At 43.3% G+C, this 27,456-nt stretch overlaps 1 protein-coding gene across 1 annotated transcript; it reads right to left on the bottom strand.

The window, feature by feature from the left end:
* Positions 1-12,489: 12,489 nt before the first annotated feature.
* On the bottom strand, positions 12,490-14,573 carry LOC103633562 (F-box domain containing protein-like). Its single transcript, XM_008655247.4, has 2 exons — positions 14,109-14,573; positions 12,490-13,906 (listed from the first exon to the last, which is right to left on the bottom strand). The coding sequence occupies exons 1-2, from the start codon at positions 14,186-14,188 to the stop codon at positions 12,772-12,774; spliced, it is 1,215 nt and encodes a 404-aa protein (XP_008653469.1). The 5' UTR covers positions 14,189-14,573; the 3' UTR covers positions 12,490-12,771.
* Between the last annotated feature and the right edge of the window lie 12,883 nt (positions 14,574-27,456).

Here is a 27,456-nt window from a genome sequence, read left to right on the forward strand (position 1 = left end):
ATTAAAGCAGAACATCAGAGACCTGCAGGTTTGTTGCAACCGTTGCAGATTCCTCAGTGGAAGTGGGATGCGATCGGAATGGATTTCATAGTCGGTTTGCCTCGCACTCGTACTGGTTATGACTCCATCTGGGTAGTAGTGGACCGTTTGACAAAGGCGACCCATTTCATACGAGTCAAGACCACCTACAACAGTGCGGTATTAGCCGAACTATACATCGCTCGGATTGTGTGCTTGCATGGCATTCCGAAGAAGATGGTATCAGATAGAGGCACCCAATTCACCTCTCATTTTTTGCAGCAGTTGCATGAAGCTTTGGGCACACACTTGAAGTTCATCTCAGCTTACCACCCACAGACAGATGGTCAAACAAAGAGAACCAATCAGATTCTGGAGGATATGTTGAGGGCTTGTGCTTTGCAAGATAAGATAGGTTGGGACAAGAGATTACCATATGCAGAATTCTCTTACAACAACAGCTACCAAGCCAGTCTGAGGATGTCACCATTTGAAGCGCTCTATGGGAGGAATTGCATAACTCCATTGCATCGGGACCAACCTGGTGAAAGACAGGTGTTCGGTCCAGATATTTTGCTTGAAGCCAAAGAGAACATCAGAATGGTCCGAGAGAATTTAAAGGTAGCGCAGTCCAGACAGCGAAGCTATGCTGACACCCGAAGAAGAGAACTCAGTTTTGAAGTGGGAGACTATGTCTACTTAAAGGTGTCACCCATCAGAGGAACCAAAAGGTTTGGAGTCAAAGACAAGCTAGCACCTCGTTATATTGGGTCGTATCAGATTCAAGCAAGACGTGGAGAAGTGGCTTATCAACTCAGCTTACCAGAGAATCTGTCTGCTGTGCATGATGTGTTCCATGTGTCACAGTTGAAGAAATGCTTGAGAGTGCCAGAAGAGCAGTTGCCAGCAGAGGATCTTGAAGTTCAAGAAGATCTGACTTATATTGAGAAGCCAACTCAAATTCTGGAGACAGCAGATCGGGTTACTCGGAGAAGTACCATCAGAATGTGCAAAGTCAAATGGGGTCACCACTCAGAAGAAGAAGCAACCTGGGAAAGAGAAGATGATTTGAAAGCCAAGTACCCTGAGCTCTTTTCTAGCCAGCCCTGAATCTCGGGGGCGAGATTTTTTAAGGGAGATAGGTCTGTAACACCCTGATTTTGGGGGTATAAAATTTCTTTTTAATTATCACCCAAAATCATGTGTTACTCTTCCATTTCTCACTCTAGGATTTCTCTCTCTAGATCCTCTCTCCCTTTTTCCTTTTTGATTAGAAATAGCTTAAACTAGTGGAGATTAAATATTTATTTTCGTCAAAACCTAATGAGTCATGACATGTTGCATCATGCTGAGCTTAACATATTCTTTGAAGTGTTGCACAAGTTTGAATTTATTTGAATTTGAAACCTAGTTTGAATTTGGATTTGAAAAACCTATAGAAAAAGAAATAGAAAAGGAATTAGAAAAAATCCAAAGAAAAGGAAAAGGAGAAAGCAGCCCAGCCAGGTCGCGCGCCCGTGCCGCCTGACAGGCGGACCCCGCCTGTCAGAGGCAGTTCTCCCTCGTGCGCGCCCTCCTCTCTCGCTCGCTGCCCAGTGGGGCCGACCTATCGGCACAAGTTTCCTTTGCCCGTTCGCACTCTCTCTCTATCTCGCGGGCCCGGTTCGCCAGTGCTGAGCCATTGCCCCGCGCGTCCCCTTTTCTCTCTCTGCGTCGTGGGCCTGCCTTGTCAGTTCCGCCTTCCCCGCTCTCGCCGTGGACCGGCGCGTGCGCACTCGCGCACATCACCGGGTTTCTCGGCCACGACGCCCGCCCACGCGCCTAGCTCCCCTTTTTAGATCCCCTCCAGTGCCCCGTGCACACCCTTCGCCTCACTTCGCTCGACTTCACCCTCTCTCGCGCTCTACCCACGCCACCAGCCGCCGCCGGAGACCAGCGCCCATGTTCCCGGCCATCCAGCTCGCCGGAGACCGCTCCAAGCCTCCCCGAGTTCCGCCCCGAGGTGAGACACCCGTCCTCATGCCCAATTTCCCTTATTGCGCCCTGTGTTCGTCCAATTTTGCCTTTGTCGGTGCTCGACCGCGGCGGTCTACCGTGCTCGCATGGTGGCCGGCCGATTTAGGGTGTGTTTGGCATGGCTCTGCTCCACCCCAGAGCAGCTCTACTCTAAAACTCTGGGTGGAGCAGCTCTGCTCCAGAGTTTAGATTGTTTCTCATAACCAGTGGCAATGGCGGGTAAATAACTCAAAACTCCATGACTAGGTTGCTTTTTTGGAGTTTTCAGAGCAGCAAAAGAGGTACTCCAAAAAATTGTACTGCAGCTCCAAAAACTCCATAGAGTTTACAACTCTGGAGTTAGGGTGTTTGGCATGCTCTGGCCAGCTCCTTCTTGGAGTTTTGCTCTGGAGCCATGCCAAACAGGCCCTTAGCCCGGTCTAGTTCACTGGAGTAGGTCCCTGTGTCGCCCCTACCTCTGCTAAAGCTAGCCCAGGCCTTAGCGCGCCTTAAGCCCCCTCCCCGTGGCCGGAATGGCTCACCGGAGTTACTCCAGCCCGCCCGAGACTCTCTTACTATCGTTCTTCCCTCTCTGCCCGTGGATTCATGGCCTCTTCCCCGCTATTGAGTTCGCCGTGGCGCCCTCTTCCCCTCTACCCAACTCCGGCGACCCCAGAGCCACCCTAGCTTGCGCCAGTCTCAACTCCAGCGACTTCACCGCCGCGGAGAGGAGCGGCGCCGCTTCGCGCACGTCTGTTTCCCCCGGTCTGATTTCCCCCGTCCGATCTTGATCACACGGCCCGGACCGCGGGATACCGCTTCGCGCCTGCACGCCCTGACGCCCTGTCCCGCCTGTCAGCGCCGCCCGCAGCCGCTCATCCTTCCCGGTCTGATTTCCCCCGTCCGATCTTGATCGAACGGCTCGGACCCCCTCAGACCCCTGCAGCCATCTGTTTCCCCTCTGGCGCTGGGCCCGCTCAGTCAGCGCGCTCTCCCCCTCTGTCGCTAACACTCCCTATCCCGCCTATCAGTGCTCGCCCGCCCGCGCGCGCGCCCTCGACCGCAGATCTAATCTCGGCCGTCGGTTTCTGATATGACGGTTAGATTCACCCGATACCCCTTCGCGCGGTAGTTTTCTTAAAGAGACCCTCGGTTTATTGGAAATCAACCCACCGTCCCTGGTTTTCGCACGCAGGCCCCTGTATCTTTGCAGATTGAACCCTGGACTTTTAATTATTCACAGAATTAGCCCTAATTTCATATTTTGAATTCCCAAACTTGTTTATTTCATAACTTTTGCATATGAACTCCGAATTTAGTGATTCAAATTGCAAAATGTTCATAGAATTATTCTCTGTTTAAATAAAATGGTTTCACTCACTGTCTACACATTCTAATCTTTTATGATTGAATATGAACTAATATAGATGTAGTTTTATTTATTTAATAAAATAAATAAAAGGAGAACCTTAGAGATTTAAACATGTTTAATCTTGTGAGATTAATAATATGTATTACATAAGTTCATCTCTGTTCTAAATTTTAGGTCACCATAAAATAAATTGATCTATGATTATGTACTTGTATATAACACTTAGGGAAATAATAATCTATTGTCAAATAAAGTTAATCTATGCCATAGTTTATGTTATACCCTGAATTCATTATCCCTTATGTAGTATTGTGTCTTTTTAAGATGTGTTTCAATGTTTGTACATGTTTGGTGTGATGTTCATTTGTACTTTCCAAATGTATTGAATGCATGCTCGCTTTATTTAGACAACGAGCAGTCTGAGGTTCCTGAGTGTGTTGTTGGAGACCTCCCTGAGCAATAACCTGGTGAAGGCAAGTGTCCTCTAACCCATTATGTCATACATACTTTATGATTCACTGTCCCGCATTACTTTATGAAACCTAAGGATTGACTAGTTTGTATTCACTTATCCTTGTTTACCTTTTTGGGTTATCATGGTTAGCATGTTGCTATTGCCTTAACTTAATCAATGAACATGATGTGAACATTTATGATACGATACTGTTATCCTGATATTGTGGATGACCTTGTGGTACCTTAGGGGGCTCAGGCCTTTTTCATGAGTACCTCTCTGTAAGGACCTATTCGTGGAGTGACCACCCGGGATAACAGTACAACCATGAGGGTGGAATGGGACGCCCTTAGCTGATTAATTAGATGAACCTGGGGGTGTAGTTGGCTTTGCCGGAGGGCCGCCAATGGGGGCCGGGGCATAGTGCTCGCACTGCCAAGGTTGGGGTGCAGAGGTTTTTTCGATTTGGTTTTGTTAGTCACCCACCTTGGGGAGGTGTACTGCGTTTGTATAGTACGACTGGCGAAACCTAACGAGCAGCTATGCACTAGGGGAGTCTTTGTAAAGGCTACGTAGTGTATCCCTGGCCATTCACCTTGGTAGTGAAGATCAGGTCTGTACAACCCAGCCTGGAAAGGGATCACGACTTGTGGGTAAAGTGTACAACCTCTGTAGAGTGTTAAAAACTGGTATATCAGCCGAGCTCACGGTTAAGAGCAGCCTTGGGATCCTCTTTGATTAGAATAACTTTGGATACTTTTATGTTGATGATTAACAATGATGTTATAAAATCTGATCTCTGGTATTTCCTCTTTTGAGGAGGTACTTCTAGGTAACAACTGGGTTATTTACTAAAACTTGGCTCTACTAATAATAATAAATACTCGACCAACTAAAAGCAACTGCTTAACCTCAACTCCATATACAGCTAGTCCACTTTAGCCAAACGGGACATTTGCTGAGTACGTTGATGTGTACTCACCCTTGCTTTACAAACCACCCCACCCCAGGTTGTCCCCAGTGTACTCAGTGCTCGAGAGGTGATGTTGGCAACATGGATGACTTCGAGGAGTTCCAGGAATATGACGAGTTCTAGTTCTTTCTTAGTGGCAAACCCCCAGTCAGCTGCCTGTGTAGGCTTAGCATCTACGTTTCGTATTTCCACATTTTGATAATTATGTTGAACAATGGTTATGTATTAGACTCTGTGGATGTCTTGGACATCTTGATGTAATAAAGTACCTTTCCGCTATTTACTTCAAGCATTGTGTGATGATGTCCAATTATGTAATCGTTGTGTATGTGAGTTTCTGATCCTGGCACGTACATGGTTCGCATTCAGTTTGCCTTCCAAAACCGGGTGTGACAACTGATATATCAGTCATGCTCACGGTCAAGAGCAGCCTAGGGAACTCCATTGATTAGATTTACAGGTGATTTGAGATAAGGTGGTTACGATGACAACATTGGTGGTGATGCTTATCAGAGGAAGATATGTTTCATGAGTTATTAATCACTGGTTATTGTTAAGAGTTAGCTTATACTGATAATAAATACCTGATGTATTAAAAACAACCGCTGCTAGCCTAACTCCACATAAATTTAGTCCACCTCAGCCAAACGGGTCATTTGCTGAGTACGTTGTTGTGTACTCACCCTTTCTTTCATAACACTAGTTTGCGCTTGGTGAAACCCTTTCTCAGGAGATGAAGCAGTTGGTGATGCCAACCCCCAAGAGAGTCAAGACTTCGTCGAGTTTGAAGATTAGTCTAGCGACTTCATCTAGTCAGTTGGGCCTTTGGAGGGTTTATTTACATTGGCTACGTTTCTTTTATGTGCACTTTAATATTTATGATATTAATGACTCTAGTCTGTATTAATATTAATTATTCTTTATGATTATTTGAAGCATTGTGTGAAGATGAGTCTTTTACATAATCGTTGTGTACATGCGTTCTGATCCTGGCACATATGTGGTTCGCATTTGGTTTGCCTTCTAAAACCGGGTGTGACACCTATTCATTCACATGCATTCTTTTAAATATTTCACCTTTTTGCATGATATATACATCTTAAGGAGAAATATCTCTAATTTTGAGAAAGCAATGTAACGATAGCATACTGGGGATACCATTCACCGAACAAAACATTAAAGCAACTACAAGATCAAATTTCAAAGTCGCGGCACACGTAAGCTCAGTTTAAACTTCATCTAACAAATTATGATATACTAGCAAGGTGCTCATACATTGTTATGGTTTCCATTTATGTGTGTGTTTATTGGTGTGAATATGGGTTTAGAGCCAACAACAATGGTCTGAATCCTCATTTATGCATAATTTTAGCAGTTTTAAGGTTTAAATGTTGGGGCATAACGATAGTGGAAACCGTGAATCCATGGAAACCGATGCTTTAATATAGCATAGAAATCGTTCATGTATATCAGCTTCTCCCTATCTGTCCCCTTTAGTAGAATACTCCATTTCCGCAACCAATATAATGTTGCATACATCACATGAGTTGGCGCTTTAGTTTTGAGGGGATTTCTTCTCTATAGTCGTCTTGTTTATAGAAGTCCACAAAGCCCAAGCAAAATATGCAGAGGTACACATTATCAATCCTAGTCGTAAGGTCCCCTTGCCTTGCAGCCAAGTTATAGTGATATGCATTAAGGATTTAGGAAATTTTTCAATGGAACAACTCTTGTAAAGTACTCCATGTCAACCTAGCCAGGAAGCATTGGAAGAAGGTATGGTCTACAGTTTCTAACTTTCACACAAGAAGTAATTTTCACTCCCTTTTCAACACATCTTAAGCAAAGAATGTGCCACATGAAGCTTATTATTAAAGACCTACCACAAGAAAAAATTGATCTTCAAAGGGATTCTAAATAAACACTTCGAAATGATATCTGCCATCTACTAGTTACTCATCTGTTTGTTAAGAATATGTACAACGATTTAGTATTGAACTGACAATTCTTCTCTAAAGTCCATATGACTATATCATGGGAATCCTCATGTAACACAATGGTAAGCAACTCGCTATATAGAGCCTTCCATCACTTAAATTCTAGAATAGAATGGGATCTTCTAAAGTCAACAAACCAGTCCCCCTCAACCCAACACTCTGAAACTCTACAACCTAGTGACATTACCATTTTGTAAAGCTCTTCATAGTTGATCATGAGAGGAACCTCATGAAGCAACAATATTACCAAAATTTGTAGGTCTTACCATCCCCTATCTTGAAGATAACTCCCTGTTTGAACATATGCTTAACTTTGTATGGGCCTTGCCAAAACTTCACTATAGCCAAAAATAAGTTGCATCCATCCATATACTTAGCCTTAAGGATTCTAAATCATAACTCGTCGGGTTGTTGTAAAATTTTACAAATCCATTTGACTAACAAACATTCATTCATTGTTGTAGTGTTGATGATGCTCAACCCAGTTTGGTCTTTGCTCCTACTCATCATTTCTCACTTAGTCGTGTGGTATCTAAACTTATTTTCTATTCCTTGACACAAAAAATTACCTCGGAAGTTATCGTTCTTATGCCCCATCTTGTAACCAATAGAAGTCCATACAATAAAGAGGAATACTCCTCCAAAGTGGAGATGCGTTCGCGGAGATGCTAATTATGACTATGACACATGCAATATCTTTGGTTAGATGATGTCGAATAGTGTACATCTATCTTAATTATAAAATATTTCCACTATAAAGTGAGTCTCATATGAGACCTTGGCATAAATTTATATACTCGACACATACATAGATACATTAAAGTCAGCCTTATCCCACAAATTTGGAGCTACCCCATATAATGGAGAACATTTAAATGCTCTAAATTATACTAACAAAATTCACCAAGGTACTCTTATACTTCTGAGAGTGCAAATCCAGGACAGAGAAAGCATAGTCACATCCTCTGTATCGTTACTAAGTATATGTCTTCTCAGGATTATATTTTACAAGAGAACTTTTAAATGATCAATCTAGCGTTGTTTTGAGCATAATAAGGTAAACTACATGAAACCCAGAAACAATGAGAGAAGCGATTGGATTTATTTTTCATCCTTACAACTCATGAACACACACATAGGGAGAGAATGCAATTTAAACTCTTCATTCATTGAAGATGACTTCAACATTATTCCAAGAGAAGTTTGGTTTCATATATCAAAATTATTGAAAATTACTATCTAATCAAGAAATTTAAACAACCTACTCCTAAATATATATTAAATAAAAAATTGGAAAAATTTGTGGTACCATTTCATATGTACTATGAAACAAAGCACAGAAGACATACCACTTCTTTGCAAAGATATTTCAAACATGGTATAAAAGGTGTTAAACCGCCTCACAAAACAACTTTACATATCTACTTAACATGAATAAGACCTCTTTGAATGGAAGGTAACAAATGTCAAGTGGCACATTTCCAACAACTCCCGTGTGGCAAAAAGAGTGTAATTCTAGATCTAGTACAAGTTAAACTATTTTAAGTTTGACTAAGTTTATAAAAATAGTATCAATGCTTATATGATTTCAAATAACTATACTATGAAATTATATTCCATGAACAAGTTAATGGTATTTGTTTGATATCATAAATATTAGTATTTTTAAAGAAAAATTGGTGAAACCAAAGTTTATTTGACATAACATCATAGTTAGAAGTGCACCCTTTTCTTGGGTGAAGGGAGTAATATTTAACAAATAAATTAGAATATTTTGGTTGTATTGAGAGAGTGCATGCATTTATCTCTTCGTGACCTAAACAAACTTGTGAAGCACAGTTTCGATGTGGCCTTTCAATGTGGCCTAAACAAACTTGTGAAGAATACAACAAGGTGTTATAAACTCAAAAAGGCATCTATTACATTTAATGGGAACTAAGTTTAAAACAAAATAATAAATCATCAAGTGAAATCGACTAGGACTTGCCGTAAAAAACAGCTACGTCATAAGCAGTAAGTAAATAACCTCATAATATAGCAACACTAGAAAATTCCAAAACCATAATGTTGTATTATCCAAGATTTTGTATTGCTCAAATGATATTAAATACATGTGCATGCTCAGTATAACTTCATTTGAATGTTCATTTGTTGGATCATATGAACCTCTTATGCAATTCTATGCATAAATACTTGTCACAACAAGGTGGTGGTGATTGGCTTTTGTATCCATATGCAATTTGTATGATGAATCATCATGAATGCATAATATCTTATTATAGTACAATGCTGCCTTATTAGTTACCCAATCGACCATATAAATTTCGATGACTGAAGGATGACAATGTCATCAACAAGTCTAACAAGAATTACTCGTAATGCACCATCAATGAGAGACATTGCATAATTGGAATAGAGCTAAAAACATGGACACATTGTTCCACATCCATCATCTAACCAACAACCCAACATCGAGCATAATAACCAATATAGGTCCAAACCAAGGCACGATTCAATTGTAAACTTACCACGAGCGATAAAAAATTAAAACAAGTTGTTGTTTTGTTGTGCCTCTTTTTATTCATAAAACATATTATCCTTATGTTATTTTTCCTTTATCAAATAACTTGACCACATCTAATCATAATAGGGTGAAAATTTTAATGAAAAAAGCGATATATAGAAACATTTAACCTGAAGATTCATAGCATCGAATAAAACGATATTCCTACATACATAAGTAGACCACGCCCTAATATAAAAGAAATAAAATATATTAGACATGCATTGAAGGTAGTTTAACCTCGAATGATGAGACCTAATGTTCTAAAAATCACTAGTACATAGAAACTCGGACGTTTTTTAGAACCGTCAGTGCTAGGGGCGGTAGAAATAATTATTTATACATGCGGGTAACTGAGAACCCACAATGGAAATCTATTTCCACTGACAGTCAAGGTAATAAAACCGCTAGTCAAAATCTTTTCCAGAAAACATAAAATGAGTTTTAAAACTAGCAAAATATTAATTTAACATCTCCGTCGAAGTCGCGAGATTTTCTGCGCAAAATTCGCGTGCTAACGAACACCAGATTGCTATGATTAATCTAAGTTGTAAGGTCACCCAATGATTTATTTAGATTAGTGGTGGTTTTCTTATGGAACCATATGTATAAATATGATTTATACAGGCTGTTTTTAAGAAACCGAAACTAGAAGCACCCTAACGCTTGATAACCGAAATCGAATGTGAAATTTAGGGCCTGTTTGTTTACCCCAATGGATTATATAATCTGGATTATTTTTGGAGGATTATATAATCTGGATTATATAATTTGGATTATATAATCTGAGTAGTCATGTTTGTTTACCCAGATTATCTGGCGTGTTTCTGTTGGGCGACGGGCTTCTCCGATCCGATAGGCGCAAAAACGATTCGGTAGATTATAATGGCAATGGTGGGTAATTTCTAGGAAACTTGAAAGGGTAGTGGGGAAGTGGGAAAAAAATAATCTGAAATAAGCACCTCCTCACTTGCTTATGGATTATCATAATCCAAGAGGTTAGATTATATAATCTGGGCAAATAAGCTAGACTGTTTGTTTGCCTCTTAGGATTATTTAATCCAGATTATATAATCTGGGGGGTAAACAAACAGGCCCTTAAACACCACCGCACGCTTAGAGGTCTTTTCTACTAGTGAATATTTTTGTTCATATCCTATTTTTCATGATCAGTGACACGATATTAGTTATTAAACTAAAAATGCTTTTCAAATCATAGGCCATGCATGACAATAAAATGCCTAGTATCGTACAACCTCTACAATAGAAGAAAAAAGAATGAAAGTATTCAAAACGTATTAAATGACTCATAAGAAGACTAAAATATCCCTTAACATCTTCCCGCTATTAGCGCAACTGATAAACTGATGGGCAAAAGGTGGAATTAATATAATTTAGTCCCTTTTAGTCACCCTTTAAGGGACTAGGGACTAAAGCAATTTAGTCACTGTTTTAGTCCACTGTTTGGCAAGTTTTAAACTAAATGTGACTAAAATGGATCGAAAAGACTAATCTTTAGTCCCTCCAACCAAATGACGCCTAAATGCATATAATATAATGGCTATTATTGCTATGATTAATCTAAGTTGTAAGGTCACCCCAATGATTTCCTACTGGACTGCACACATGCACGGCCTGACTTCAAAAGTTCTGTCCATATATAATCTGAATTAATGTTCTAGGATCCAGGAAAAAGATAAATAAATGTACTAGAATAAGAACTTCCTAAAATCCGCGGACCTAACATTTGACAACTTGCTCATGTCCATCTTCATTTTCTCCATAAGAGTGACTTTATCCAAGTTTTCTCAAAATTAATAGAGCTCACGGGAAACCATATCATAAGATCACTTGGCCACTTCACGTAGCTAGAAATATAAAGTCATCCATTGATAATTGGAAATCCGTATAATTAGCAACTATTTCTTTCTTCACACTATAATAAAGCCCAATTATTATCTCACATAATATTGCATCGTCCCTTAATAGTTGTAGTGATAGTAGCCTTAAGCCCTTAACAGTCCCGTTAAAAATCCAACATAATTACAACTCCCATAACATTTTGGCTCTTTCCTTCTCCAACCTAACATCACAAACAAACCATGACAAGATTCACGAGAAAAACTAGATCAAAACACTCCGCAATCTTGCTAAAACATTCCCTTCCCCTTTAGCAATAATGAAATGCTTCAGCACTTGAAAAAAAATCTAAAATTTTGGTTAAGGTCACCAATTATTGAAATGGTACTCTTAACTTTAATTTGTTAGAACTTAATTAGAACAATTATTCTAGCACACACAGACTACCTTTTGTTTTGATGTAAAACACAACGAAGCTATTTAGCATAGCCTTGATCCAATAATCTATTTTTAACACATAATTTCACTTGGGCTATCCCATACAATCATTTAAGAATCCCCACTAGATAGAATAACTCTTGATCAACACTACAAACCACACTAACAATATTGTAGTTCTCGGTCTTATTAAACCCACTTCAGAAAATGATGTCATGCGAAGAAATTACGACTAATGAACTGAACACTGGATATTGTACTAATAATTCCTGAGTAGGATGTCCGATGAAGCTCCACATAATAGTTCTATATATGCATGAACAATTTATACAAAAGCTTCATCCTGTTATTAGGACTCTCCACCAAGATGTACGTCATATATATAGAGGTACCCCAGATTGTTATGTGCCTAGCTAGCTAGCATCGATCACTGAGCTGTGTTAGAGGTTAGGATTAAGTACTGTATTATAAAGGGGATCGGAAGGAGGAAGACATTATACATAAAACATCATCATCTGGTTATGTGTACTAGTTTGAGAACAAAATGGCTCTACAGAGAAACAGCCCCATGCATGGTACAAACAAACTACTGGATAGAAAAAATCTATAGAATTTCTGATCTAAACTTAGCTCACCTGACATGTATATCGCCAGAAACTCTATCAAATTAATAGGTATTGGATCGTCAGTCAAAAAATAATATACCGTTCCGATCCAAGGCTTTGACTAAAAATGCAACCACTCCGAAATCTAGGGTGGTAAAGACACAATGACGATCCATACCTCAAAACATACAGTGAGAATTAATTAAGAAATAACTGGAGAACAAGATAAAAACATATATATGTGTGATATATAGTTGGAACAAAGTAAGCATTTGAAAAGAAATAACCATTTCAAGAATGAAGTTGCAATAACATTAGTTATGCTGAGTCCAAGGTAATAAGAAACTAGTTGAGCAACCGAAAATACAAACTGAAACTCAGCAGCATGCGATATATGTCGAAGAATTATTCCCTGGCTATATGAAACCAAATTATTATGATGCATGCTGCAACAACAGTTTAGCTAGCACCGGCCGGCCGCGCGGAGAGGATCGGACTAGTAGAGATAACGGAGGGTGGTGACATAGGAAGCTACACGCTGCGGAAGCTTACCCCACACTGAAGCTATATAGCACGTGTGACGGCGACGAACATGGAACGCACCGAAATGCCTTTGGGAGCTTCCGAAGCGGAAGAACACCGTACCACGGTCCACCGAGAAGTAGTACTTGGTACTCGGCAGAAGCACCGCGCCTCGTAACCCTGCGAAAACCGCCCGCTCACCTAGGTCCTCGATCCGCGACAGCTTCTCCTCCTGCAGATCCACATGGAATAGCTCCACGCGCGTCTCCAGCGAGCTCATCCAACGGGCATCGGCACGCACGACCTGGTCCCGGCTGCACACCGCCATGAGCCTGCCGCCGTCGTCGACCATGCCCACCGTGCGGTACCGCCGCTCCAGGTTGGCGGCGACCACCAGCTGCGCCCGTGGTCCTCGCTCCATGTCCACCACCAGGAGCTGGCAGCGATCCACGCAGTAGAAGCGGCTCTGGAAGGTGGCCGTGGATCTCAGCGGGAACTCGGGGTCGAGGCCACCTACCAGCGTCCAGCGCGCGTCTCCGGGCCTGGCCACGACCAACTGGTTGGCGTTGCCCAAGTACACGACGATGGTCGACGCGTCGGCGAAGCCGGCCGCCGTCACCTCGTGGTCCTCGGCGAACGAGCTGGGAACGGGGCCCCTGCGGCGGTTTCCAGGCCGCAGCGTCAGCAGCGTCGGGAGGTCGACGACGTGGCGGGTGAGCGGGTTGAGGAGGCGCACGACGAGACTCCTCTCGTCGCGCACCACCAGCATGCCCTCCGGCGCCGCGGCGGGTCCGGGGACCACGGAGTGCCCGGCGAGCTCCGGCAGATCCACCTGGATGGTCTTCCGGGTGGTGAGGTTGAGCAGCATGCGGCGCGTGGGCGTCGCCTCATCAGCCTCCTTCTTCTCATCCGTCAGCAGGATCCACCGGCGAGGGTGGAAGCTGTGGTCGATAACGCGTGCGCCCAGCTCACGAGGCTTCCTGATGCCGCTGCCGTCCATCCACAGCTTGCACACCAGGCGGAACCGCATGAAGTCCGCCACGTCCTCGTCCCGGAGGCGGTCGGCGATCTTCTCCACCGCCAGCGGCGCTAGGCCGGCCCAGTCACGCCTGTTCGCGTTCGCGTTCGATGCAGAGCCAAGTATATTTTATTAGCTAGCTAGAAATCGAGAGAGAGAGAAGCTAGAAATCGAGAGAGAGAGAGAGAGAAGCTAGAAATCGAGCTCTCGGCGACAGACGAAATGGATCCGATTGCGCGAGTAGCTAGCCAAGAGAGCACGCACGTACGGAGGCCGTGAGATCGAGCACGTACCAGCTGGGTTTGGCTCCGGCAAGGGAAACGCGCAGAGCGATGCGCTTGGACCTCCTCGTCAGCAGGGTCGTCTCAGCCATGGTCGTCGTCGGAGAGGAGGAGATCGATGAGATGCAGGCAGCAGGGTGTGGGGAGTGGGGACGAGAGAGGTGCGGGGGGCTGCGTGCCGGCGGCTGCCTGTTTAAGTGAGTAGTGGTGTGGTTTGTAGGGCTTGGAGTTGGAGGAGGTGGGCCCGGTTTCTCTTCTCTAGCACAAAAAACGGTCAGGTGCTGGGCGCCGATCCCTATACCCCTAAATACGTCACGTTTTACGTCATTACGTGTGGCAGCGGCTGGCCTATCAGGGGCTCAGGGCCACGGTGGCGCGGCACGCCGGCGGCGCTGCAAAGAGAAGCTTAGCGCTGCCGGCGTCGTGCGTGTTGGGCTACGATCGTTGGGGTGATGCCTGCCCGGACCCGGACGCGACGGACGTGAGCGTGAGTGGGACCATGCGAGTATGCGACCAACATACCGTGTCGCCGAGCGTGACGAGGCTTCGTTTTTCAAGCAAACTGCCGCGTCTGCGCGCGGCTTCCAAAACTAGGGGCAAATTTCTGGCGGGCCGACTGCACAGGTCGTCACAGTGCGTGCCTGGCTTCGGGTAGCCCAGTTTGGCACCAACCAAACGCGAATCCAGCTTGTAATAAGTTAATGTACTTACTTATTAACTACCTTCCATTTCAAATATATACTCGATTGCAATTTGTCAATGTGAAACCGAGACAGCAAGGCTAAGGGCATATTACTTCGAGTAATTTCTTTATTAGTTTTAGATGGTTGCCACCCTTTCATACTTCAACAAATAATGGTACTTATATTTATTTATTTTTTAAAATAAAGTTATGCTTGACTTCATGAATATACGGAATTATTTCCTCCATATATTATATAATTATTTACAGCTACGTTGCAATATACATACAAAATAGTAGGTTTTAGGTTATAACAGAATGGACGTCCGACCGCTCACATTGTAAATACCCTACGTCAAAATTTGAAGTCCTCTATTCCAAAATATACAACATCAAGTAAAAACAAAAATAAAGAAAAAAAGGTTCACTTTATTTACTACCAGAGACGCACTCTTTGTCGAGTGCTCAAAGGTTTGCCGAGTGTAAAAATGTCGGGCACTCGGTAAAGATTGGATTTGTCGAGTGCCGCTCTCAACAAAACTCAACGCTCGGCGATAAGGTAGTTTGCCGGGGGCTAAACACTCGGTATAAGTAGACACTCGACAAATAACTTTTTGTCGAGTGCCCAACTCTCAACAAACCCAGACACTCGTTAAAGCTCCGTCAGCATGGGCGGATACAGGGGGCAGGCCACTCGGTCCATGGCCTAGGACGTGATCCATATATCTCTACATAACTTGATTACAATTATGTCAAAATATATTAGAACTCTAGTAGATTAAATAGATCGATCTGGGGCGTGATCAGATCCTAGCTAGATCCATACCTACGTCAAAATAGTAGGTTTTAGGTTATAACAGAATGGACGACCCCTCTCACATTGTAAATACCCTACGTCAAAATTTGAAGTCCTCTATTCCAAAATATACAACATCAAGTAAAAACAAAAATAAAGAAAAAGGTTGACTTTATTTACTACCAAAGACGCACTCTTTGTCGAGTGCTCAAAGGTTTGCCGAGTGTAAAAATGTTGGGCACTCGGTAAAGATTGGATTTGCCGAGTGTCGCTCTCAGCAAAACTCAACACTCGACAAGAAGGTAGATTGCCAAGGGCTCGGCATAAGTAGATGAAAGCACCTAGAGGGGGGGTGAATAGGTGATCCTGTAAAACTTCAAAACTTAAGCCACAAAAACTTGTTAAGTGTTAGCACAAGTATGGCCAAGTGGCTAGAGAGGAGTCAAAACACAATAACCACAAGAAATCAATCACAGAGATGACACGGTGGTTATCCCGTGGTTCGGCCAAGTACAAAAACTTGCCTACTCCACGTTGTGGCGTCCCAACGGACGAGAGTTGCACTCAACTCCTCTCAAGTGATCCAATGATCAACTTGAATACCACGGTGTTCTTGCTTTTCTTTTCTCAATCCCGTTTGCGAGGAATCTCCACAACTTGGAGCCTCTCGCCCTTACAAAAGATGTTCACAGAGAATCACGGAGCAAGGGAGGGATTAGCAACTCACACACAACACAAAGATCACAGCGAATACGCACACACAAGACCCAGACTTGAGCTCAAAAGACTAGCACACTAGAACGGAGCTCAAATCACTAGAATATCGAACAAGTGTGCAAGATTGATGTGTGAGTGATCAAGAGTGCTCAAGGAATGCTTGGCGTCCTCCTCCATGCGCCTAGGGGTCCCTTTTATAGCCCCAAGGCAGCTAGGAGCCGTTGAGAACAAATCCAGAAGGCCAATCTTGCCTTCTGTCGTCGGGCGCACCGGACAGTCCGGTGCACACCGGACACTGTCCGGTGCCCGATTTCCTTCCTTAAACAGTGCGGTCGACCGTTGCAGATGCGGGAGCCGTTGGCGCACCGGACATGTCCGGTGCACACCGGACAGTCCGGTGCCCCCTTCCGACCGTTGGCTTGGCCACGTGTCCCGCGCAGATCGCGCGGCCGACCGTTGGCCTGGCTGACCGTTGGCTCACCGGACAGTCCGGTGCACACCGGACAGTCCGGTGAATTTTAGCCGTACGCCGTCGGCAAATTCCCGAGAGCGGCGTCTTCGGTCGAGGCAGCCTGGCGCACCGGACACTGTCCGGTGCACCACCGGACAGTCCGGTGCCCCAGACCGAAACAGCCCCTTGGCTGTACACAGCCATCTTTTTCCTTTTCTTTTTCTTCCTGTTTCCAATACTTAGACAAGTATATTAGTACACAAAACCAATGTACTAAGACTTAGAAACATACCTTTGCTCTTGATATGCACTTTGTTCATCCATTGCATAAATTCACATTTTAAGCACTTGAGTTGGCACTCAATCACCAAAATACTTAGAAATGGCCCAAGGGCACATTTCCCTTTCAATCTCCCCCTTTTTGGTGATTTATGCCAACACAACATAAAGCAACTAGAACAAGTGCGAAATCACTTCAAATAAAATTCAAATTGATTTTGACTCAATTTTGGCATATATGGATCATCCTTTGCCACCACTTGGTTTGTTTTTGGAAATCAAACTCAAATCTCTATCTCTATGTCAAACACACATATTGAGGCATAAAGAGAGTCATTCCGAAAGAGATTGATCAAAGATTTCAAAAACTCCTCCTATTTCCCATAATCAACATTTCTCCCCATACGAAGCCAACTTTTGACAAGAGAGACAATAAAAGAGTTTAACAAAACAAAAACTCTATTCTACTATTTTCAAAATCTCTCAAGTGGTAGCTGATCCATTTATTGCTTTGGCCTTTATTTTCTCCCCCTTTGGCATCAAGCACCAAAACGGAATCAATCTTGGCCCTTTAACCCCATTGCCTCACCAAAGTCTTCAATTAAGAGTACAAAGGCAATAAGATCTTAGAGATGAACTTGGAATAAGTTACCCTCTCATCGGAGTGCAGTGGAAGTCTTGCATGGTCCAAGTTCACCTTTCCCTTTCAATTCACCTTCGAGACTAAATCAAGCAAACTCAAGCAAATGGTTAGTCTCAAAGGGTCAAGTTGTAACACATCTCCCCCTAAACATGTGCATCACTTTGCAACGGACTTGTGAGGTCCAGGGAGTGTTTGTACAACTTGAGCACCACAATAAGCAACAAAATGCAGAATGAACCTGATCAAATGCATAAACACATGTATGCTACAATTCAATCCAAGTTCCGCGAATCTAAGACATTTAGCTCACTACGCAACCTGCAAAAGGTCTTCTCATCTAGAGGCTTAGTGAAGATATCGGCTAGCTGGTTCTCGGTGCTAACATGAAACACTTCGATATCTCCCTTTTGCTGGTGGTCTCTCAAAAAGTGATGCCGGATGTCTATGTGCTTTGTGCGGCTGTGTTCAACAGGATTTTCCGCCATGCGGATAGCACTCTCATTATCACATAGGAGTGGGACTTTGCTCAGATTGTAGCCAAAGTCCCGGAGGGTTTGCCTCATCCAAAGTAGTTGCGCGCAACACTGACCTGCGGCAACGTACTCGGCCTCAGCGGTGGATAGGGCAACGGAGGTTTGTTTCTTAGAGTTCCATGACACCAGGGACCTTCCTAAGAATTGGCACGTCCCTGATGTACTCTTCCTATCGACCTTACATCCAGCATAGTCGGAGTCTGAGTATCCAACCAAGTCAAAGGTAGACCCTTTTGGATACCAGAGTCCGAAGCAAGGCGTAGCAACTAAATATCTGAGAATTCGCTTCACCGCCACTAAGTGACATTCCTTAGGATCGGATTGAAATCTAGCACACATGCATACGCTAAGCATAATGTCCGGTCTACTAGCACATAAATAAAGTAAAGACCCTATCATTGACCGGTATGCTTTTTGATCAACGGACTTACCTCCTTTGTTGAGGTCTGTGTGTCCGTCGGTTCCCATCGGTGTCTTTGCGGGCTTGGCGTCCTTCATCCCAAACCTCTTTAGCAAGTCTTGCGTGTACTTCGTTTGGGAGATGAAAGTGCCGTCCTTGAGTTGCTTCACTTGGAACCCAAGGAAGTAGTTCAACTCGCCCATCATCGACATCTCGAATTTCTGCGTCATCACCCTGCTAAACTCTTCACAAGACTTTTGGTTAGTAGAACCAAATATTATGTCATCGACATAAATTTGGCACACAAACAAATCACCTTTACAAGTCTTAGTAAAAAGAGTTGGATCGGCTTTCCCAACCTTGAAAGCATTAGCAATTAAGAAATCTCTAAGGCATTCATACCATGCTCTTGGGGCTTGCTTAAGTCCATAGAGCGCCTTAGAGAGCTTACACACGTGGTCGGGGTACCGTTCATCCTCGAAGCCAGGGGGTTGCTCTACGTACACCTCCTCCTTGATCGGCCCGTTGAGGAAAGCGCTCTTCACATCCATTTGGTACAACCTGAAAGAATGGTGAGCGGCATATGCTAGCAAGATTCGAATTGACTCTAGCCTAGCCACAGGAGCAAAAGTCTCCTCGAAATCCAAACCTGCGACTTGGGCATAACCTTTTGCCACAAGTCGAGCCTTGTTCCTCGTCCCCACCCCGTGCTCGTCCTGTTTGTTGCGGAACACCCACTTGGTTCCCACAACATTTTGCTTCGGACGAGGCACCAGTGTCCAAACTTCATTGCGCTTGAAGTTGTTAAGCTCCTCCTGCATGGCCAACACCCAGTCCGGATCTAGCAAGGCCTCCTCTACCCTGAAAGGCTCAATAGAAGAGACAAAGGAGTAATGCTCACAAAAATTAGCTAATCGAGATCGAGTAGTTACTCCCTTGCTAATGTCACCCAGAATTTGGTCGACGGGATGATCCCTTTGAATCATCGCTCGAACTTGGGTTGGAGGTGCTGGATGTGCTTCTTCCTCCATCACTTGATCATCTTGTGCTCCCCCTTGATCAAACGCCTCCACTTGAGGTACCTGTTCGTCATCTTCGGTTGGGGGATGCACCATAGTTGAGGAGGAAGGTTGATCTCGTTCATCTTGTTCCTGTGGCCGTACTTCTCCAATCGCCATGGTTCGTATAGCGGCCGCCGGAACATCTTCTTCATCTACATCATCACAATCAACAACTTGCTCTCTTGGAGAGCCATTAGTCTCATCAAATACAACGTCGCTAGAGACTTCAACCAAACCCGATGATTTGTTGAAGACTCTATACGCCTTTGTATTTGAGTCATAACCTAACAAAAACCCTTCTACAGCTTTGGGAGCAAACTTAGAATTTCTACCTTTCTTTACTAGAATGTAGCACTTGCTCCCAAATACACGAAAGTAAGATACATTTGGTTTGTTACCGGTTAGTAGCTCATACGAAGTCTTCTTGAGGAGGCGATGAAGGTAGACCCTGTTGATGGCGTGGCAAGCCGTGTTCACGGCTTCCGACCAGAAACACTCGGGGGTCTTGAATTCTCCAAGCATTGTCCTCGCCATATCGATTAGCGTCCTGTTCTTCCTCTCTACCACACCATTTTGCTGTGGTGTGTAGGGAGCGGAGAACTCGTGCTTGATCCCTTCCTCCTCAAGAAATTCCTCCACTTGAAGGTTCTTGAATTCGGACCCGTTGTCGCTCCTTATCTTCTTCACCTTGAGCTCAAATTCATTTTGAGCTCTCCTGAGGAAGCGCTTGAGGGTCCCTTGGGTTTCAGACTTATCCTGCAAAAAAGAATACCCAAGTGAAGCGGGAAAAGTCATCAACAATAACTAGACCATACTTACTCCCTCCTATGCTCAGATAGGCGACGGGTCCGAAGAGGTCCATATGCAGCAGCTCCAGGGGTCTTGAAGTGGTCATCACATTCTTGCTGTGATGCGCTCCTCCCACTTGTTTACCTGCTTGACAAGCTGCACAAGGTCTATCTTTTTCGAAATGCACGTTAGTCAAACCTATCACGTGTTCTCCCTTTAGAAGCTTGTGAAGGTTCTTCATCCCCACATGTGCTAAGCGGCGATGCCACAGCCAGCCCATGCTAGTCTTAGCTATTAAGCATGCATCTAGACCGGCCTCTTCTTTTGCAAAATGTACTAAATAAAGTTTGCCGTCTAATACACCCTTAAAAGCTAGTGAACCATCACTTCTTCTAAAGACAGACACATCTACATTTGTAAATAGACAGTTGTACCCCATGTTGCATAACTGACTAACAGATAGCAAATTATAACCTAGAGACTCTACTAAAAACACATTAGAGATAGAGTGCTCATTAGAAATTGCAATTTTACCTAACCCTTTTACCTTGCCTTGATTCCCATCACCGAAAATGATTGAATCTTGGGAATCCTTATTCTTGACGTAGGAGGTGAACATCTTCTTCTCCCCCGTCATATGGTTTGTGCATCCGCTATCAATAATCCAGCTTGAACCCCCGGATGCATAAACCTGCAAGGCAAATTTAGGCTTGGGACTTATGTACCCAACTCATGTTGGGTCCTACAAGGTTAGCACAAATATTCTTAGGGACCCAAATGCAAGTTTTATCTCCCTTGCATCTTGCCCCTAACTTCCTAGCAACAATTTTCTTATCCTTTCTACAAATAGCAAAGGAAGCATTTAGAGCACAATAAATTTCGGAAGGTTCATTCACTACTTTCCTAGGAGCATTATGAACTACATTTCTCCTAGGCATTTGGTGAACAACATTTCTTCTAAACACATTTCTACCATGCATAACATGAGAACTAGAAGCAGTCATAGCATAAGAGTCAACATCATTACTCCTAAAAGCATTTCTAGAGTATCTTCCATCATAGTACATGAAAGCATGATTCTTCTTAACACTATTAGCCATAGGAGCCTTCCCTTTCTCCTTGGTGGAGATAGGAGTCTTATGGCTTGTTAAGTTCTTGGCTTCCCTCTTGAAGCCAAGCCCATCCTTAATTGAGGGGTGTCTACCAATAGTGTAGGCATCCCTTGCAAATTTTAGTTTTTCAAATTCACTCTTGCTAGTCTTAAGTTGGGCATTAAGACTAGCTAATTCATCATTCAATTTTGAAATGGAAACTAAGTGTTCACTACAAGCATTAATATCAACATCCTTACACCTAGTGCAAATTTCAACATGTTCAACACAAGAGTTGGATTTTTGTGCTTCTACTAGTTTAGCATTTAAGTCATCATTAATGCTCTTTAATTTAGAAATTGAATCATGGCATGTAGATATTTCACAAGCAAGCATTTCATTTCTCTTAATTTCTAACGCAAGGGATTTTTGAGCCTCTACAAACTTATCATGTTCTTCGTACAAGAGATCCTCTTGCTTTTCTAGTAGCCTATTCTTATCATTTAAAGCATCAATCAGTTCATTAATTTTGTTAATCTTAGATCTATCTAAGCCTTTAAATAAGCATGAATAGTCTATTTCATCATCACTAGACTCATCCTCACTAGAAGAAGCATAAGTAGAGTTTCGAGTACTTACTTTCTTCTCCTTAGCCATGAGGCACGTGTGATGCTCGTTGGGGAAGAGGGATGACTTGTTGAAGGCGGTGGCAGCGAGTCCTTCGTTGTCGGAGTCGGACGAGGAGCAATCCGAATCCCACTCCTTTCCAATATGAGCCTCGCCCTTTGCCTTCTTGTAATTCTTCTTCTTTTCCCATTTTCCACTCTTCTTTTCCTGGTCACTATCATTATCGGGACAATTAGCGATAAAGTGACCAATCTTACCACACTTGAAGCATGAGCGCTTCCCCTTCGTCTTGGTCTTGTTGGGATGCTCCTTGCGACCCCTTAACGCCGTCTTGAAGCGCTTAATGATGAGAGCCATTTCTTCATCATTAAGCCCGGCCGCCTCAATTTGCGCCACCTTGCTTGGTAGTGCCTCCTTGCTTCTCGATGCCTTGAGAGCAATGGGTTGAGGCTCGTGGATTGGACCGTTCAACGCGTCATCGACGTATCTCGCCTCCTTGATCATCATCCGCCCGCTTACAAATTTTCCAAGAATTTCTTCGGGCGACATTTTGGTGTACCTGGGATTCTCACGAATATTATTCACCAAATGAGGATCAAGAACGGTAAAGGACCTTAGCATTAGGCGGACGACGTCGTGGTCCGTCCATCGCGTGCTTCCATAGCTCCTTATCTTGTTGACAAGGGTTTTGAGCCGGTTGTATGTTTGAGTTGGCTCCTCTCCCCTTATCATAGCAAATCTTCCAAGTTCGCCCTCCACCAACTCCATCTTGGTGAGCATGGTGACGTCGTTGCCCTCGTGAGAGATCTTGAGGGTGTCCCATATCTGCTTGGCATTGTCCAAGCCGCTCACCTTATTGTATTCTTCCCTGCACAAAGATGCTAAAAGAACAGTAGTAGCTTGTGCATTTCTATGGATTTGTTCATTTATAAGCATAGGACTATCCAAGCTATCAAATTTCATTCCATTCTCTACAATCTCCCATATGCTTGGATGAAGAGAGAATAAGTGACTACGCATTTTGTGACTCCAAAATCCGTAGTCCTCCCCATCAAAGTGTGGAGGTTTGCCGAGAGGAATGGAAAGCAAATGCGAATTCGAACTATGTGGAATACGAGAATAATCAAATGAAAAGTTCGAATTGACCGTCTTCCTGTAGTCGTTGTCGTCGTCCTTTTTGGAAGAGGAAGATTCGTCGCTGTCGTAGTAGACAATCTCCTTGATGCGCCTTGTCTTCTTCTTCTTCCCATCTTTTCGTCTATGGCCTGAGCCCGAGTCGTTGGACTTGTCATCCTTTGGCTCGTTGACGAAGGACTCCTTTTCCTTGTCGTTGATCACGATTCCCTTCCCCTTAGGATCCATCCCTTCGGGCGGTTAGTCCCTTTCTTTGAAGAGAACGGCTCCGATACCAATTGAAAGCACCTAGAGGGGGGGTGAATAGGTGATCCTGTAAAACTTCAAAACTTAAGCCACAAAAACTTGTTAAGTGTTAGCACAAGTATGGCCAAGTGGCTAGAGAGGAGTCAAAACACAATAACCACAAGAAATCAATCACAGAGATGACACGGTGGTTATCCCGTGGTTCGGCCAAGTACAAAAACTTGCCTACTCCACGTTGTGGCGTCCCAACGGACGAGAGTTGCACTCAACTCCTCTCAAGTGATCCAATGATCAACTTGAATACCACGGTGTTCTTGCTTTTCTTTTCTCAATCCCGTTTGCGAGGAATCTCCACAACTTGGAGCCTCTCGCCCTTACAAAAGATGTTCACAGAGAATCACGGAGCAAGGGAGGGATTAGCAACTCACACACAACACAAAGATCACAGCGAATACGCACACACAAGACCCAGACTTGAGCTCAAAAGACTAGCACACTAGAACGGAGCTCAAATCACTAGAATATCGAACAAGTGTGCAAGATTGATGTGTGAGTGATCAAGAGTGCTCAAGGAATGCTTGGTGTCCTCCTCCATGCGCCTAGGGGTCCCTTTTATAGCCCCAAGGCAGCTAGGAGCCGTTGAGAACAAATCCAGAAGGCCAATCTTGCCTTCTGTCGTCGGGCGCACTGGACAGTCCGGTGCACACCGGACACTGTCCGGTGCCCGATTTCCTTCCTTAAACAGTGCGGTCGACCGTTGCAGATGCGGGAGCCGTTGGCGCACCGGACATGTCCGGTGCACACCGGACAGTCCGGTGCCCCCTTCCGACCGTTGGCTTGGCCACGTGTCCCGCGCAGATCGCGCGGCCGACCGTTGGCCTGGCTGACCGTTGGCTCACCGGACAGTCCGGTGCACACCGGACAGTCCGGTGAATTTTAGCCGTACGCCGTCGGCAAATTCCCGAGAGCGGCGTCTTCGGTCGAGGCAGCCTGGCGCACCGGACACTGTCCGGTGCACCACCGGACAGTCCGGTGCCCCAGACCGAAACAGCCCCTTGGCTGTACACAGCCATCTTTTTCCTTTTCTTTTTCTTCCTGTTTCCAATACTTAGACAAGTATATTAGTACACAAAACCAATGTACTAAGACTTAGAAACATACCTTTGCTCTTGATATGCACTTTGTTCATCCATTGCATAAATTCACATTTTAAGCACTTGAGTTGGCACTCAATCACCAAAATACTTAGAAATGGCCCAAGGGCACATTTCCCTTTCAGTAGACACTCGACAAAGAACTCTCTGCCGAGTGCCCAACTCTCGATAAACCCATACACTCGGTAAAGCCCCATCAGCATGGGCGGATACTAGGGGCAGGCCACCCGGTCCATGGCTCGGGGCTAGATATGTCAATGGGTACTCGCGACCTGATACCAGATGAGTATTTATTCTATTAGGGTATTTATACGGGCTAGATATTGTACTCATGGGTCTTTTATTAGGCAAAAACCTTCGCCTAATGGGTAAATGGGTATTAGAACGTTCTGCCCTCACCCATGCCCGTTAACTTATGTGTATAAAATACCCAGTATACAGCATGAACTTGGACTTTGATCATCCATCTAATTTGACTATTTAACAAAGTTTTTGTTGACAATGTCATATAAGGGTTAACAACTATTTGATGACCATGTAATGGAACATGTAATGTGTTATGTGGTACTATCATAGTGTTGCTACTTTATCCAATTGATCATGGTGTTGTTGAATGGATGATTGAATGATGCTCGAAATTTTGTAATGATATTTAGATTGATATACTTGATGTATGTATAATTTATTTTTTGATAGATGTTTAACCTTTGTGGGTACGGGTGACCCATACCCACATGGGTATGGGTATGGGTATGGGTATGGGGGTAAATCCATACCCACCAGCGGATATGGATGACCCAACGGGGTTAGTTTTTTTGTCGCGGGTATGAGTATGGGATAGTAATACCCGGTGGGTATTTACCCATTGTCACCTCTACCCGAGACATGATCCGTATATCTCTACGTAACTTGATTACATTTATCTCAAAATATATTGGAACTCTAGTTGATTAAATCGACCGGTCCGGGGTGTGATCAGATCCTGGATCCATCGGCGTCAACATCCGACGACATCTGACAACCGTTAACTATGTTGAGTGCCCTAGGTTGGCACTCAATAAAGGCACTTCCTTTGTCGAGTGTCATCTACAGACACTAAGCATAGAAGCTTTTTGCCAAGTGCCTTTTTCTGACACTCGACAAAGTTTATTTTACTTTTTTTCTTTTTACCCTAAATTTTCTACAGTGTTTCTACAATATCTGAGCCTACATATGGAATTTTGGCACATTTCTCTAAGTTTTTGATATATTTGGTGTGGATAGGAAATGATGGACCACTCACTTACAGCATGTTTGGGTTGAGGAATAAGGTAGTCCATCATCTTCTCACTCCTTATTTTTCTTGTTTGGTTTGTGAAATGGAATGAGTTGATCTATCACCATTTCAGTTCTCATAGGCTAATAATTAGTAATAATATGATGAATGAGTTCATTCCACACAAATTGTGGAATGGACTCATGATGCACCACCTTATCTAGAATTGATTGATTATTCAAACCAAACACCCCATTAGTCGTCGTGCTTTGCCCTATTGTGCTCACATCTGACACTGGCCACTACATCCACGACAACATCATGCACGACATCAACAAAAAGCGACTCCCAAGAGGACCAATATTGAGGTCGATGATGAGAAGGCGACGACAATGTGTTATGACAAAAATCAGTGAACAACTGGATATTAAAGACAAAAGCAAAAAAAGTCATTTCTTCCATCTTTTCTCTCCATGAATACGAGAATGAATTAAATAAGTGGTAATTGTATGGTTGCCCCTACTCGGGGATACGACTCTATTTATACCCCTATTTTTAAAGTTTACAGGTATGTCCCTTCTTTGTTGAAACGAACAACCAATTTGCCCCTATTGCATTATCAGTAGTTAACAATGGTAACTCAAAGTTATATCTAAAATGTTGTCAATTTTATCAAAATTTAATGCCAAATGCAATTTATTTTCATCAATTTCGAAATATTTTTCAATTCAGAGTTGAGATATTAATTTTCAAAATTTATGGTCGGATTTATGTCACAGTTATATTTCAACTGTCATATCAAAGTGGGGGCAAATTTATAAATTTTTGATAAAAGGATGGGCAATGGTGTAAGGGTACAAACATCTTTTGTAGGTTGAGTTAACAACGTTAAGTGCTGATAACAGAATAGGGGCAAACTACCTATTTGTTTCATAAATGGAGGGGATATTTCCAAACTATAAACAACAAGGGTAAAATGGAGTTGCATCCCCAAGTATAGGAAACCATGCAACAACTCCACAAAATAATGGGTGCATTATGTTATGACAAAGAATCCCAACAACATATTAGACGTTTGAAGTGGTGTCCATGAGCAAAAAATTCCCAAATAACTATTAGCATGGTAGTCATGATAGAGTATAAGAAGAAGAAATTTATTATTATTACTATTATTATTATTATTATTATTATTGGACATGGAAAGTCACCTTTGACACATCAGCTACAAGTTCATAAGAATACCCTCAGTATGGTGTTTTTACAAAAAAATGCCTCCAACTATAGGAGCTCCTAGTAACCATACATGACATATATGCCCTAGGATGGCCTTTTGATGAGGCCACACCAAAGAAACTTATGAGGTAGATATAAAATCTAGATCTTAAGTATATTAGAAGTCATATCATCTATGTTTGTATCATGTTGCTCTCCCACAAGTTTGGAACTTCCTTGATTTTGTGAAAGTTATCAGGGATGATGATAGAACCACATGAGAACATATT

The sequence above is a fragment of the Zea mays genome, chromosome 7, assembly GCF_902167145.1.
Source record: "Zea mays cultivar B73 chromosome 7, Zm-B73-REFERENCE-NAM-5.0, whole genome shotgun sequence".
In the NCBI taxonomy this organism is placed as follows: domain Eukaryota; kingdom Viridiplantae; phylum Streptophyta; class Magnoliopsida; order Poales; family Poaceae; genus Zea; species Zea mays.